General features: G+C 52.9%; 3 protein-coding genes across 8 annotated transcripts in view; 2 read left to right on the top strand and 1 right to left on the bottom strand.

The window, feature by feature from the left end:
* The window catches only part of LBX2 (ladybird homeobox 2), a 4,846-nt gene extending 4,194 nt beyond the window's left edge, over positions 1 to 652 (top strand). Inside the window, exon 2 of the mRNA XM_039852719.1 lies at positions 134 to 652. Within this exon, the coding sequence (XP_039708653.1) occupies positions 134 to 513 (380 nt within the window). The 3' untranslated portion in view covers positions 514 to 652. The remainder of the gene's footprint in view (positions 1 to 133) is intronic.
* A 2,752-nt stretch (positions 653 to 3,404) lies between these two features.
* On the bottom strand, positions 3,405 to 11,402 carry TTC31 (tetratricopeptide repeat domain 31). Of its 4 annotated transcripts, none has more exons than XM_039852671.1 (13): positions 11,267 to 11,402; positions 11,015 to 11,103; positions 7,846 to 7,948; positions 7,496 to 7,725; positions 7,246 to 7,329; positions 6,749 to 6,805; positions 6,571 to 6,651; positions 6,268 to 6,462; positions 5,885 to 5,936; positions 5,713 to 5,803; positions 5,484 to 5,625; positions 5,204 to 5,305; positions 3,405 to 5,025 (listed from the first exon to the last, which is right to left on the bottom strand). In XM_039852671.1, the coding sequence occupies exons 1-13, from the start codon at positions 11,304 to 11,306 to the stop codon at positions 4,726 to 4,728; spliced, it is 1,566 nt and encodes a 521-aa protein (XP_039708605.1). In that variant the 5' UTR covers positions 11,307 to 11,402; the 3' UTR covers positions 3,405 to 4,725. The 4 variants fall into 4 exon arrangements, with proteins under 4 accessions (XP_039708605.1, XP_039708606.1, XP_039708607.1 ...); XM_039852672.1 differs by having other exon boundaries at positions 3,405 to 5,022; XM_039852673.1 differs by having other exon boundaries at positions 3,405 to 4,506.
* A 138-nt stretch (positions 11,403 to 11,540) lies between these two features.
* The window catches only part of CCDC142 (coiled-coil domain containing 142), a 6,917-nt gene continuing 5,621 nt past the window's right edge, over positions 11,541 to 12,836 (top strand). For all 3 annotated transcript variants that reach the window (XR_005650596.1, XM_039852662.1, XM_039852661.1), the window contains exon 1: positions 11,541 to 12,636. Coding sequence is in view for 2 of the 3 variants with exons in the window: in XM_039852662.1 (XP_039708596.1) it covers positions 11,568 to 12,636 (1,069 nt within the window). In the remaining variant the exon portion in view is untranslated. The remainder of the gene's footprint in view (positions 12,637 to 12,836) is intronic.

Here is a 12,836-nt window from a genome sequence, read left to right as displayed (position 1 = left end):
TTCGGTAATGGACTACAGTCTGACTCCCGTCCCCTCACCCCCACCCTGGGCCTGACCCCATCCCTAGTTTTTCCTCCCAGGTGGAAGCCCGGTTCACGAAGGCTGGAGACTGATTCCTGCCCTATCTCCACAGACCGCGCGGCCCCGGGCGCTCTGGGTCCCGGCCCAGCCGGCCGCAGACGGCGAAAGTCACGCACCGCGTTCACCGCGCAGCAGGTGCTAGAGCTGGAGCGGCGCTTTGTCTTCCAGAAGTACCTGGCTCCCTCTGAGCGTGACGGGCTGGCAGCGAGGCTTGGCCTGGCCAATGCGCAAGTTGTCACATGGTTCCAGAACCGGCGCGCAAAGCTCAAGCGGGACGTGGAGGAGATGCGCGCCGATGTGGCCTCGCTGCGCACGCTGTTCCCCGAAGTCCAGGGCCGCCTTGCGCTGCCCGACTGTGCAACTGGCCTCGGCCCCGCACGGCCTGACTCCAGGCCCCACCTGTCAGACGAGGAGATACAGGTGGACGATTGAAGGCCAAGCCGCCTTCCGGGTTCTGGCGCCCTGGACTCCTCGCCTCCGCCCTCCGCTCCCTGTCCGGATTGCGGGGTGGAGGGAGGGTGTCGACCCCAGCCTCTTCAAGTCGAGACGCCCATCTTTCCCAGTTCTTAAGAATAAAGTCGATACCACGCCTCAATCCCGCGCCTGGAGCAATAAAGAGCAGTGTCTGCTGATTATTGCGAAGATTCCGCGCTTGGCACTGTGCGTGCGGAGCGCTTTAAATGCAGTTTCCTTTAACCCTCATGGCATCCCTATAAGGTAGATGATTTAATTATGGCCATTTTGCAGAGGAAGATCGCCTAGGTCAGGATTTGTACCCATTCATCCAGCTAACCTTCAGAGCCCCGGAGACTCCCAGCTGAGGGCAAGGGAATGGAACTCTGGTAACTGCGGGCGACTCCCCGCCCTTACTAGCCGCGTGGGTCGCAGGACTCCACCGAGTCTTTGATCTGCCACCGCTTCGGAGACCTTGCCTCTAGTCTGGCCCCCAATGTGACGACGTCTTACCTGACTCCTCTTTCCCCACCTTGAGGTCGTTTGTTAATGGGGTGTTGACCCCTCTCCCTTCCCCCGCTGGAAGAACCCTACGCTGGGCCACAAAGTGATGTGTGCCGAGAGAGGGAGTACAGCCCTACTTCCGGGCCCTCCGCCCCAAGCTGGGCAGAAAATGTTTCCGGTGGGACAGTGGCAGAAGGGTGGGATGGCCGGGCCTTGCCCGTGGAGGGCGGAGCTTGGATTGGCTGCCTTGTCTGGAGGAAACCTCCAGCCTACCTCCGCTGGCGGACATTTCTTAATTTTTTTCCACCGGTGATTAATCATCCTGTAGTGTGACGGAGAGGGAAGAGGGGCACTCGGTGGCTACAGGCCCTCCTGCATGCCTGGCCTTCCCAGAGGATCTGCAGGAGACTATACTTAGGTCTTTGCTGTTTCCCCTCTCTCGTTTGTCAGTACCTTCACCCTCCTCAGACCTTCCCATGAGTCTGCCCAGGTGCTACAATCGCTCTCTCAAGGACGCTCTGGGAAAAGTCCACCCAGGATTCGAGAGGGCTCAGCTAGGGCCTCAGTTGCAAATGGAGGTCCCAGAAGAGGATATTTAAGGAAGGGTGAACAAGGCTGGAAAGCAGAAGGGAACCTGGTATTTTCAAACAATAAGCTACCGCTTATTGAGCAGTTCTAATGAGAACTTGCATGGATCAATCTTCACAATCTTCCATGGATTAAGCCCCCATGAGATAATGGGGGCTTTAATCTCATTTTAAGGATGAGAGATTGAATCACAGAAGGCCCAAAGAAACTTGGTCATGTCATGAAGCTTCTAAGTGGTAGGGCCAGGACTCACCAGCTTGTTTGACTCAGGAGCTCATGGTTTTGGCCACTACAGGTTCTGTCCCTATAGCTGTGACCCAATTGCAAGAAAAGTGTTTACAGAAAGAGGCAAGGGAGAAGTGCCAAAGGTAAGAATTTAGGCAATATACCGCAGATGGCATGGTCCTTGAGGTAGAGACGAGGTATGACAGCAATGTTTAGGGCAGGCTAACCTGGCTGCATGTGTAGGGGTGGACCAGAGACTGAGGAAGTAGTATATTTCTGGTCACCGAAAAGGTAAGGGCAGAGAGAATTGAGGGCCAGACTTGGGGGAAGAGAGGGCGGCTACCAGGAAAGAGGAATCAATGTGATTCCCCAAATGACCAAAAATTGCAGTGACATCATTGCAAACCTGGGCATCATGGACAGAAACAGACAATGACAACTAGTATAAAGCTAAGAATTTGTCACCACTATGCACAAAAGTATCTGAATCTGTGTTGCCTCTTCAATACACACACACAACACATACATGCGTCCCCTGCTTCATGTTCAGGACCCCTTGCGTATTCCCCCATCCCCTTCTAAAGGTTACCACTCTGGAACCTTTACATTAGAGTGACCAACTCATTCTTGTATGCCCAGGACTTCTCCAGTTTTAGCACTGAAACTCCCACAGCCCAGAAAATCCTTCAGTCTCAGGAAAACCAAGATAGTTTGTCACCCTGCTTTCCAGCCTTGGAGACTCAGAACTCAGGCTGCTGGGTCAGAACCCTACCAGTTAGCAGTGTGAGTGTAGATGCAAGGTCACGAATTCTGTGGCTCTTAGAGAAATGTAGGATAGACTAAGAGGTACTGGGGAGGGGACATTTCTTTGAGAGGCCGGAAAAGCAAGGAGCCAACTCAGCCTGACTATGCAGTACTGGTGGGCAGATACTATGCAGTAGTGGTGGGCAGCCATTTTTGAGGGGCCAAGAGCCCAGAGAAGTCTCCTAGAACAAGGAGGCCAGATGGGCAGGCCTCTGATGGAGTCACTGTAATATCATCCCTTAAATACCACTTCTCTCCAGTCAGGCATGAGCGAAGAACTTCCAAGGCAAATAATTCTATTCAGGAAGGTGGGGGCCAGTCAAGTTAATTGGCTCTGAGCCATAACCCCCACCAATTTTAGGCTTATTAAATTATAGACCAGTGCTGCCACCTCTTGGAATCAAGGTTTGAATAAACAAAACTCAAACCTACCCTATCAAAATGGCCTCTGGATGAGCGTCTCTTCTGCTAGGTCCAGGAGCAGAGCTTCTCAAAAGTCAGGGTACATAAGGAGCACCTGGAGGACTACTGAAACACAAATTGCTGGGTCTCCCTCTTGTGGATTCTGATTTAGATCTAGGGTGGGCGCCAAGAATTTGCATTTGTAACAAGTTCCCAGGTGACGCTGATAATGCTGATTCAGGGACCACACTTTGAGAACCACAGACCCAGGAACTCTATTTTATGAGATAAGCAGCAATTCATTTGTCCTCTCTTCCCACCATGAAAATCATAAATATGTAGGACAGTTGCAGATAAAAATTGATTTATTTAACAGCCACTATGTACCAAGCACTTGGTAGATGTTTTCTCACACTTTCTTTCAGTCCTCACAACAGCCCTGTGAGGTAGGGACTGCCCCCATTTTACAGATGAGGGAACTGAAGCATAGATGTTGAGAGACCTGCCCAAGGTGACACAACTAATAATGGCAGATTTCATCCTGCTATACAGTATTTAAGGGGGTTCCGACCATAAACAATAAAAAGAATTTGGGAAAGCCCTGTGTAAAGGAGGTGACTCAATACCTCCTATCTCCAGGTGTGAATGGTGTTGAGCAAGACCCATAGGGCAGCAAGAATCATCTTGATGAATGGTTCTTCTTGGAAAGGGATTCTGGGAGGCCAAAAATTCCCCTACAGATCTACATTTAAATAAGCTGAGAATCCCAAGCAGGGCTAGGGAGGACTGGCCAGGGCAGCTGCCAGGATCTCAGAGGAGAAACCAAAAGGACCTCGTGATTCTTACACAGAAAGTAGAGAATTATAGTCTTCTCTGGAGCAGTGACCCTTGGTGGGAAAACTGAGTAAATGCACACTGGGAAAGGCTAGTTACACTGCCCAGTACTGGAGTAGAGAAAAAGCATGGCTAAGGTAGCGCAGCCTGGGCACCACAGAGCCAGCCGCGGGGAAGTGTAGAGATGGGCTCTGCCAGCTCCAGGCAGGAGCTGGTAAGGGAATTCCCAAATGCAAACCTTTGGCAAAGGAGTCGGAAGGAGGTGAGCATCAGACCATTGGGCAAAGGAGAGGTCAGAATGTGCAGAAATGTGGACAGGAAACAGGACATGAGGGGCTGGGACTCTGGGACTAGAGAAAACAGGGCAAGGAATCAGGATCAGGAAGAGATGAGCATCCATCAAGGTGAAGGGTGGGACCTGGCCTTATTCATCACCATTCCTCCCTTCTTGAGCACAGCTCTGGCTGGTGAATGAGTCCCCCAGGGCCAAGGGCGGAGCAAACTTCAACATCCCCTGCCGGATCTGCTGTAGTCTGAAAACCTGAACTTTTGTACAGTTCCCTTCTTGAGCCTTGGTGGATTTTATTTTTCCTTACTCTCCCCAGAAGAAGCCATCTGCTCGAAAACCAAAGAAAGGCTGTTTCAGTGGATGTGGGGCACTTTTTTCTCAAATCAGAAGGTCTCTGTGGCAAGAGGAATGACTGCCAGGGGTGTCTCTTAACGATGTGTTTAGGGTACAAGGTCTCAAAATATGCAGGGAACGGCCATCACACAGTGTTCCTCGTCATTGTGAGATGTACACATGGCCTTGTCCTATGAGGAATAGGTCCTCCCTCATCTGGCCTGAGGTAGATGCTGTGGCCCAAGTCTCAGGATGCCCCAGTCTTTTGAAGGGTTCTGGAGATGGAGAGGACGGGGTCTTCTACTCTGGGTCTGAGGGAGGGGCCCGTTGGAGGGGCTCAGGTGACATGGTGGATAATGCAAGGGTGGAGACAGAAGGCCAGGGGCCCCTCGAGCAGTGTTTTGTAAGCGACTAAAGGAGGGGAGGCCTGAGGCCCCAGGCTCAGTGTGAGGAAATGGCTGGGGGAACCCAGCTGGCAGAGGTGGTGCACGGATTCTTCCTTGCTGATCCTGCTGAGAAGGGAAAGGGAGGGGCATCAGATATTCCTCTCCAGCAGCACAGCCCCTGCCCCTCATTCCATCCATTCCTGCCCCTCCTACTCACTGAGGCAGAGGTAGCATCGCTTGGTGTTGCAATGCTAACCAATTCTCCCTGCTGCCCCCTCGGCATGAGTGGGCCTGGTTCCCTTACCAGAGTGAGTTGCACAAGACAAGAGTGGAGCTCCCGGGCTGCGTCAGGCTGGGATCCGCCTCTCAGAGTCTCCTGGAACACAGCTGCTGCCTCCTCGAAGCGCTATGGTCCCAGAGGGATTAGAAAGAGGAAAGTTTAGGTATCGAACTGGCCCCAGCTCCTAGTACTACTAACATTGTGATGTGCTATTAAGAGTTCACCTAGAAAATGTCAGTGTGGACCTAATCCTCACCCCATCCCACCCAAATTCCTCCTATGCTTCCAATATCAGACCCATTACCTGCAGTCCCATCAGGGCCTTGCCCAGGCGGAAGAGTCCCCGGGGCCAGCCAGGCTGCAGGGTAAGGGCCACCTGAGCATCGGCCAGGGCCCACACCGGCTGACCCATCCGCTCATGGCAAAAAGAGCGATTTCCAAATAACCTGATGAAAACAGAGTGACCAAAAGTCCGGGTCCTCAACACCTTGCCTTGCCCTGACCTCCCAGCACAGTGGCCAAGCCCCACCTACCGGTGGTCCCGGGGGTTGAGCTTCAAAGCTTGGGTGAAGAGGACTACAGCCTCGTGGTAGAAACCATTTTGGGCAAAATCGGTACCCAGCTCTGAAGAGGACAGAGGGTGGGAAGGTTCATATGGGGCTACCAGGGAGGGTGGGGCAAGGACAGAGAGAGAAAGAATCTCACTTGCTAGCTCCTGGCTCTGCTGTAAGGCAGCTGTCAGCAGTTCCGGAGGTGCCTAGGGACAGGGAGAAAAGTCAAACAGGACCCAAGGCCTCAGCCTCCTCAAACCCTTTTTCTTTGCTCAGATAATTAACATTACAGTTAGTATCACCCAACTCATGTAGTCCTCATGACAGCTCTGAAAGATGGTATCAACTCTACCTTCCTGCAGAGGAAACCAGCCAAGGGTCGGGGTGACAGTGATGCATCTTCACCTCAGGTCTCTCAATCCTGGGGCCAGAGAACTCCTACTGGTCACTGCCCTCAACTCTTAGGTCCTATGACTTCCCAGAGACCTCTGGCACCCCTTTCGCTGATTCCAGCTGAGGTTCTTCTCCCCACCTTACCTCTGCCTTAGGACTCTGCCTGGGGCTCTCTTCTCTTGGAGAGCTCCCTTCCTCCTGGCCCATCTTCTCCTGGGGGCCCAGGCTCTTGCCTTGGGGCTCCTGGCTCAGTTCCTTCTCTCTGAGGGCACCGTGGGGCCAATCCCCAACCTTGCGCAAAGCCAGAGACACGAAAGTACTGGATAGATCCAGTAGGTCCTGTGAGCAGAAAGAAAAGGTAGGGAGGGGGTGGGGATGAAGTATGTCCAGGAGAAGGGGAAGGAGGGTGTGGGCAGAGACCAAGAAGGGAAGGAAGGGGCCTCTCACCTCTTCCTCACCACACTGTCCCTGAGCTGGGTTCCCAGGGCTGGATGGGGGACTCCCATCCCCATCTGGGGTGGCCTCGGCCTGGAGGGAAAGTGGACAGGTACAGAGTTGAGATGGCCTTGAGCAGCCTGTCTTCTCAGCCTCCCCCTTCCTGGCATTTGGTGCTCTTAGTACTCACCTTGGGCTCCCCACCATCCTGCTCCAAGCGCTCCTGCCGCTTTCGGTCCTTTTGGCGCTGCAATAATAATGAGGAGGATGTGTTCTGGGCACTATACTTAAATACACATGCACACACACACAATTTGTATCTTGAGACCAATTCTTCATGTGTATAATATATACTCTACATCATGTACTGAGCTAAGAGTTTTGCATACACTATCTCATTTAATTCTTAAAACTCTATGAGGTAGGTGGTGTTACTCTCATTTTACAGGTGAAAAAGCAAACAAGAGAGTCACCAGGCAGATGTCTCAGAGTAAGAAGGAGGCGGATTCCAACCCAGCAGTATTGTGTGATCCTGGAACTGCTGCACCACATGGCCTCTGGGAGACCCTCCAGTCCTTGAGTATCTTGGGTTCCCCCAACAAGAGGATCCACTGCAGGCCACCTTGAGTTCTCTCTTTCCCTCCCCTAAATTCCTCTGAGCTCCCGCTCCTTCTGCCCTCCAGCTACCTTCTTCTTGAGTCGCTTCTTCTCTGCTTTCTGTTTCATGCGCTCCTCCTCAGCCACCAGTTCCTCAGCCAGGCGGTTGGCTTCCTGGAGGAGGAAAGGCAGGTGACAGGAAAAGAGAAAGAGAAAGCAAAAGGGAGACAAGCAGTATGAAAGCACCTTAAAAGATCCAGATTAGGGGAGAATATAGATATGGGAATCTGAGGGTTGGAAGAATCCTAGGGGAGGTGAAGCCTCTTGCAAACAGTCTCACCTCTTCAGTCAGTAGGAGCTTCTGGGGCATGGCCACCTGAAGCAGGCTGTCTGAGCCACTGGGAAAGGATGCCGAGGAAGGGGGTCTTTGAGGGCAGGACTTAGACCCTTGGGGAGGGTACAGGAAGGACTTTTGGAGACTGCAGTAGGTACCCAGTCCCTTGGCCCCCTTGTCCCTGTCACTCTGTCTAGCAGCTTTCCCCTCATCACAGAAATGGTCCAGGAGGTAATCTGTCAGGAGGGAGAAACAGAAGGAAAAGAAAGAAGAACATGAGAGAGAGAAGCATCTGAGGGCTAGCCCTCCCCAGGGTACCAGCCTCGATCCCTGGGCCCGGCCCCTGCACTCCCCACCATGGTGCCACAGCTGCAGCCGCCCGCTGCTCCCATCCACATGGATCCGGTGCAGGCCCTGGGGATCACTCTCCACAAGCCGTCGAAGAAAATCCACTATGTCCTGGGAGGGGGAGGGGAGGGGAGGCTGGTGTTGGGGGGAGCTCGGGGAGAGAGCAAGGGGCTTGGCTGGGTTGAGCCCTCCACTATGACAACCACAAACCAGCCACCTAGCCTGGAAAACCTTACTGGCCAACCTCGCCAGTCAGCACCTCAAACACACTGTTCCCAGTTTTCATGGTATGTATCATCTCCCTTCACTACTGCCCAGTCTTCTCAAAGGTTGAGTGTGATGTTCAGCCCAGTCTTCTCTACTGCCCAGGATCTCCTCCCCTTGACTTGCCGCTAGGTCAGTCACACTGAAGCCCCTAAAATTGAGCCCCCTTACCTGATCTTCCAGCTATGTCCCCTGTCATATCCTTGAATATGAAAGCCCCCATATAGCAGCTACCTCACATTTATACGAGTATAGCAGTTCATGGCTGGCTTCTCCCCTGCGCTTCATCTGTTTCTCCCCTAGACCGAGCTCTCAACAATTACTCCCTTACTCAAAAACTTCCAGTAATCCCCCACTGCCAGGGCCACAGGTAGAATCAAATCTAGCTCCCCAGCCTGGGATTTGGAGCCTTTTAAAAAGTTCCCCAGCTGACCTTTCCAATCTTTCCTTGCAATCCTCCCCTGCCATTCTCCCTCTGCCATCAGGCTTCTTCCAGACCTTGGGGTCTTCCCCCAGCAGTCCTAGAAGCTCTCCTGGCTCTGAGCTTCTTTCTCGCCACGTCTTGTCTCACCTTCAAGGTCCAATTCCAATTCCAATTCTATCTCCTCTTTCATCTCCAATTATCTCTACACTCTCTCAACAAAGCTGTGTTCACATAGTTCGTTTTATATAATTTAGAGCCTTACCATTCATTGCTTTTTATCGGTCTCTTATTTGGTGAGGCAGCATTGAACTGGAAAGAGCACTGCGCTGGAGTAGAGCTGCTTGCATCCTAGTTCTACTTAAGCCACTGCCTTGCTGTTTGATTTTGGACAAGTCATTTAACCTCTCTGGATCTCAGCTTTCTCATCACAAAATGAGACAAAACTCTTCAAGGCCTGGCCCATACATTCTGTGGTTCTGATGAGAATTGCTTCCTCAGTTGGTATAAACTAAAGGGGACAGGAATCATCACTTCCCTATGTGGCCTAATCAGGCCTAAACAGAGCAGACCTCAACTAGGTGGTGGCCCACTGACTGAGAAACTTAGAAGCCACATGAAACTCCAAAGTTCTAAAATAATGCATAGGCAGGACTTTAGATCAGTGAGGTAGGTATAGTCAACCTTCTAAACAATTTTAGATCCAGAGCTCCCCTTAGGAGATAGTCCTGACTCAACAGCATCTTCATTTACATTGTTAGGCATTTTCATCAAGTTTTAGTCTCAAATTCAACTTCCTAACTGGAACTCAAGCATAAATAATGCATGCTCTGGACGCGTTTTAGGCAGCCTCCTCAGAATGTGCCACTCAAATATATAATGTCTTTCACTATATCTCCAATCTCTCTCTTCCTACTCAGTCCAGTCAGGCATCTTAAAAAAAAAAAAAGACTCCATCCCAAATATAGTCTATGCTGCTCTCTTAATTCACTACATACATGACCTGGCCCCCCAAAACCTTCACGAATCATTTCCTACCCTCTTGTCGCCCTCCTCTAGCTACTGTGGTCTCCTTTGAAGTTCCTACAACACATCTAACATCTCAGGGCTGCTGTACTTATTTCCTCCTCCTGGAATGCTCTTTCTGCAGTAAATGGCTCAATCCTTTGTCCCTTTCGGATTCTCTACTTAAATCTTCTTCGGGAGGCCTTCTCTGACCACTCCTTTTAAAACAAGAACTCTCTCAACTCCATGCAGTGCTCCCTATCCTCTTTCTTGCTTTTCCTGTGCACTTCTCATATTCGACATACTATATTTTTTATTTGACTGGCTGCCCCCACTAGCTACTTCTAAACCATTTAATAAAGGGATTTTGTCTGTTTAATTTACTGCCTTCCCAGCCTAAAACAGTGCCGGTTGGTTTGTGCTCAATGACTGTGTGCTGAATAAACAAAGGCAGAGAGGTTGGTGAGTAGGCTATTCTAATAGAGATGCAGCCAGGAGCTGTACTTGAAGAACTATGTGACCCAGTGAATTTGAAATTTATCCTGTTAGTGATGGGAGTGGACCTGATGTGGGGAGTGAAACACTCAAATAAAATAGTACTGGGGAAGTCTCGGGGTGGGATGTTTAGTTAGATGGCCCTTACAACTGTTCAGGCCAGAGAGAACGAGTTCTTGAACTAAGGCAGTGGCAACCAGAGCAGGAATGGAAATGATGGGTTTGATTCAAGAGACATTTCAGATGTAGATTTTAGTAACTACTTCTGAGAGGTAAATGTGTGAGGTAAAGGAAAGGGATTGATAGAACAACTCTCAGATTTCTGGATTAAGCAACTGAACAGAAGTTTGTGTTATTTACCAAAACTAAGATTAGAAGAAAAGCAACCAATTTGTAAATATGAATTAACTTCTGGACTTGTGAGTTTAAGGTTTTAGAGATAACCTAGAAGCAGTTGGAAGTATAGTTTCTCAGTGCTCCCAAATATGATCCTGTTCCTCCCTCAATAACCCTATCACCTACCTGGGGACATCCAAACCCCGGTGTTGGGCGAGGCCTCTCAAGCCACTTGCTGCCTTCTTTCCCACATCATCCAACCAAACTCTCCACTCAGGTCTGATGTCAATGAAGTTCTTTTAACTTTTCCTTGCCTTAGTGTCTTTGCTCACAGCGCTCCCTCCGTTAATAGTAACTTTCCCCCAAGGAACTCCTACCCACTAGAGTCTCTGATCTAGTCTCTAGAGATCTAGAGACCCTAGTCTGCCCAACCTTGCCCACTTCAGGCTTTTATCCCGGCAGCGTCATCCCAGGTCTCCGCGCCCCCCGCCTCCCACTTGCCGTGAGCTCCTCGAGGGCAGGGCCCGAGGCAACGCCTCTCCAGAGCCGCTAGAGCCCAGCGCGGAGCCGGGCCGAGGCTGGGCTCAGTACAACGGTTGAAAAGAGGCGTGACCGACTTAAACAGGGTGAGGGGGGAGCTAGGAATCCCTTTTTACCTCTTCGCCGTAGTCCTCAGGACCGAATTCTTTGCAGAGTTTGGGGACAGCAGCCACTCCCGGCGGGCAGCCAGGCCTCAGAGGACAGTCTACAGGAAAGGAAAGCCACAGCGAGTCAGGAGGACTAAGGATGGATTGACGGGAGCCCTCTGTCCACCGCATGAAGCTCAAAATCCTACTGCAAACAGATAGACCCAAGTGGGGTCGCACCAACCCTCCTGGACCCACTCCTGCCCTGTCACACCTGCTCACCTAGATTGATCCGCCTCACTACCTTGGGAATCGGCGCCATCTCCCGTCCGCAGTGACCCGAAAGTGAAAGATAATCTAGTATTTGATGTCTGCCGAGGGGAGGGGTAGGGCAGAGTAGGCAGCCATCTTTGTTAGGGGCAGAAGCCTCCGCCTACGGAGCGCGAGAGCGTCCAGGAGGGTCCCTGCGCCTCCCGGGCCAAAGATGACGGCTTTTAGGGGTAGGGCGGAGTCCGGGCTACGGCAGGCGTTGGGCGGTGCGGGTAAGTAGGAATCGTTAGGTTCGTTCAGGACACGTCGCCCTATGGCCAAGGCATCTCGATCGGGTGGCCTTCTGCCTCCGCTCGCTCCCGTGTCGCCGTCGTGGGCGCAAGCCGGAGGCGCTGGTGAGGAGCAGTGGGAGAGAAGGCGGGCGGGCGCTGTCGGCTGGGACTTTCGTGGCTGGCCTGCGCTGTCGGTTGCCGGGAGCATCCCTTGCTCGGACCCACGGCCTGGAGGAGCTCCGGGAAGGCAGTCGCGGTGGGAGGCGCCGGCGGACGCGGGAGAGCACCACGAGGCTAGAGCTGCGGACTGGAGGCAGGAGGTCGCCGCCGGCGGCCCGATCCCCGCTGCACTGCAGCGTCTCCGGGCCGTATTGCTGCGGCTGCACCGTGAGCGGGAGCAGCTCCTCCAAGCCCGGGACTGCGCCCGCCACCTACAGGCGGCCGTGCGCCTCCTGAGTATACTGAGTCCCGGCGCGCAGCCCCCCTGCCCGGTCCCCTTGCCTCCGCTGTGCCGCGACCTGCTGCTGCAGCCTTCTGGAGGGGCGGTCCTGAAAATCGGCCATCGGGAGACTCCCGAGCCACTACTCCTTACTCGCTCCATTGGACTAGCAGCCCAGCGCCTGCATGCTGTCATCGAGATGCAGCTCCGTGCTCTGGGCCGGGCGCCCGCCAGCCCCAACCTATCATCCCAACTCGCCGACCTGCTGCTGGCGCTTCCGGCCTATCATCAGCTGCAGGAAAAAGCCTTGAGCAATGTCCCAGGGGCAGCGCGCCCTTTTCCCCCAGCCCGTGTGCTCTGCCTCCTGACTGGGGAGCGGGGTTGCCAGGTGGCAGGTCGCCTAGATGAGGCACTCAGGGGATCAGGCTTGGGGGATCAGCTCCGCAGGAAGTGTTGTGAGGAGCGGGAGCTGCTGCCAGGGCTCCTGGGCCTGATGGGGAGCGTGGCGGATTCAGCCAGCAGTAGACTGGAGCTTGGGGAGGCTGGAGCCCTGTGGAACCAATACTGGACCCTGCTGTGGGCGGCCTGTGCTCAGAGTCTGGACCTAAGTCTAGGACCTTGGAGGGACCCCAGGGTAGCAGCACAACAGCTGAGTCAGGCACTGGATCAGGGTGAGTGATGGGTTTCGGTGGGCATTTGGGAAGGCTTCTCCCTAGTCGCCTTGCTTACCTGCCAGCCTGACTACGAAAGCAGGCCCTTTAAAATGAACACCCCTCCCTCACCTCCCCCTACCCTCACTCTGGTTTAGGCTATACCTTCTGAACCTTCAAGGCAAAGTTTTGCTTTCCATCCCAGTCTTCAGTCTTGGGGG

This window comes from Pteropus medius, unplaced genomic scaffold, assembly GCF_902729225.1.
Source record: "Pteropus medius unplaced genomic scaffold, Ma_sr-lr_union100, whole genome shotgun sequence".
Lineage (NCBI taxonomy): Eukaryota > Metazoa > Chordata > Mammalia > Chiroptera > Pteropodidae > Pteropus > Pteropus medius.
Note: the sequence above shows the minus strand (reverse complement) of the source record. Positions and strands in the feature narration are given on the sequence as shown.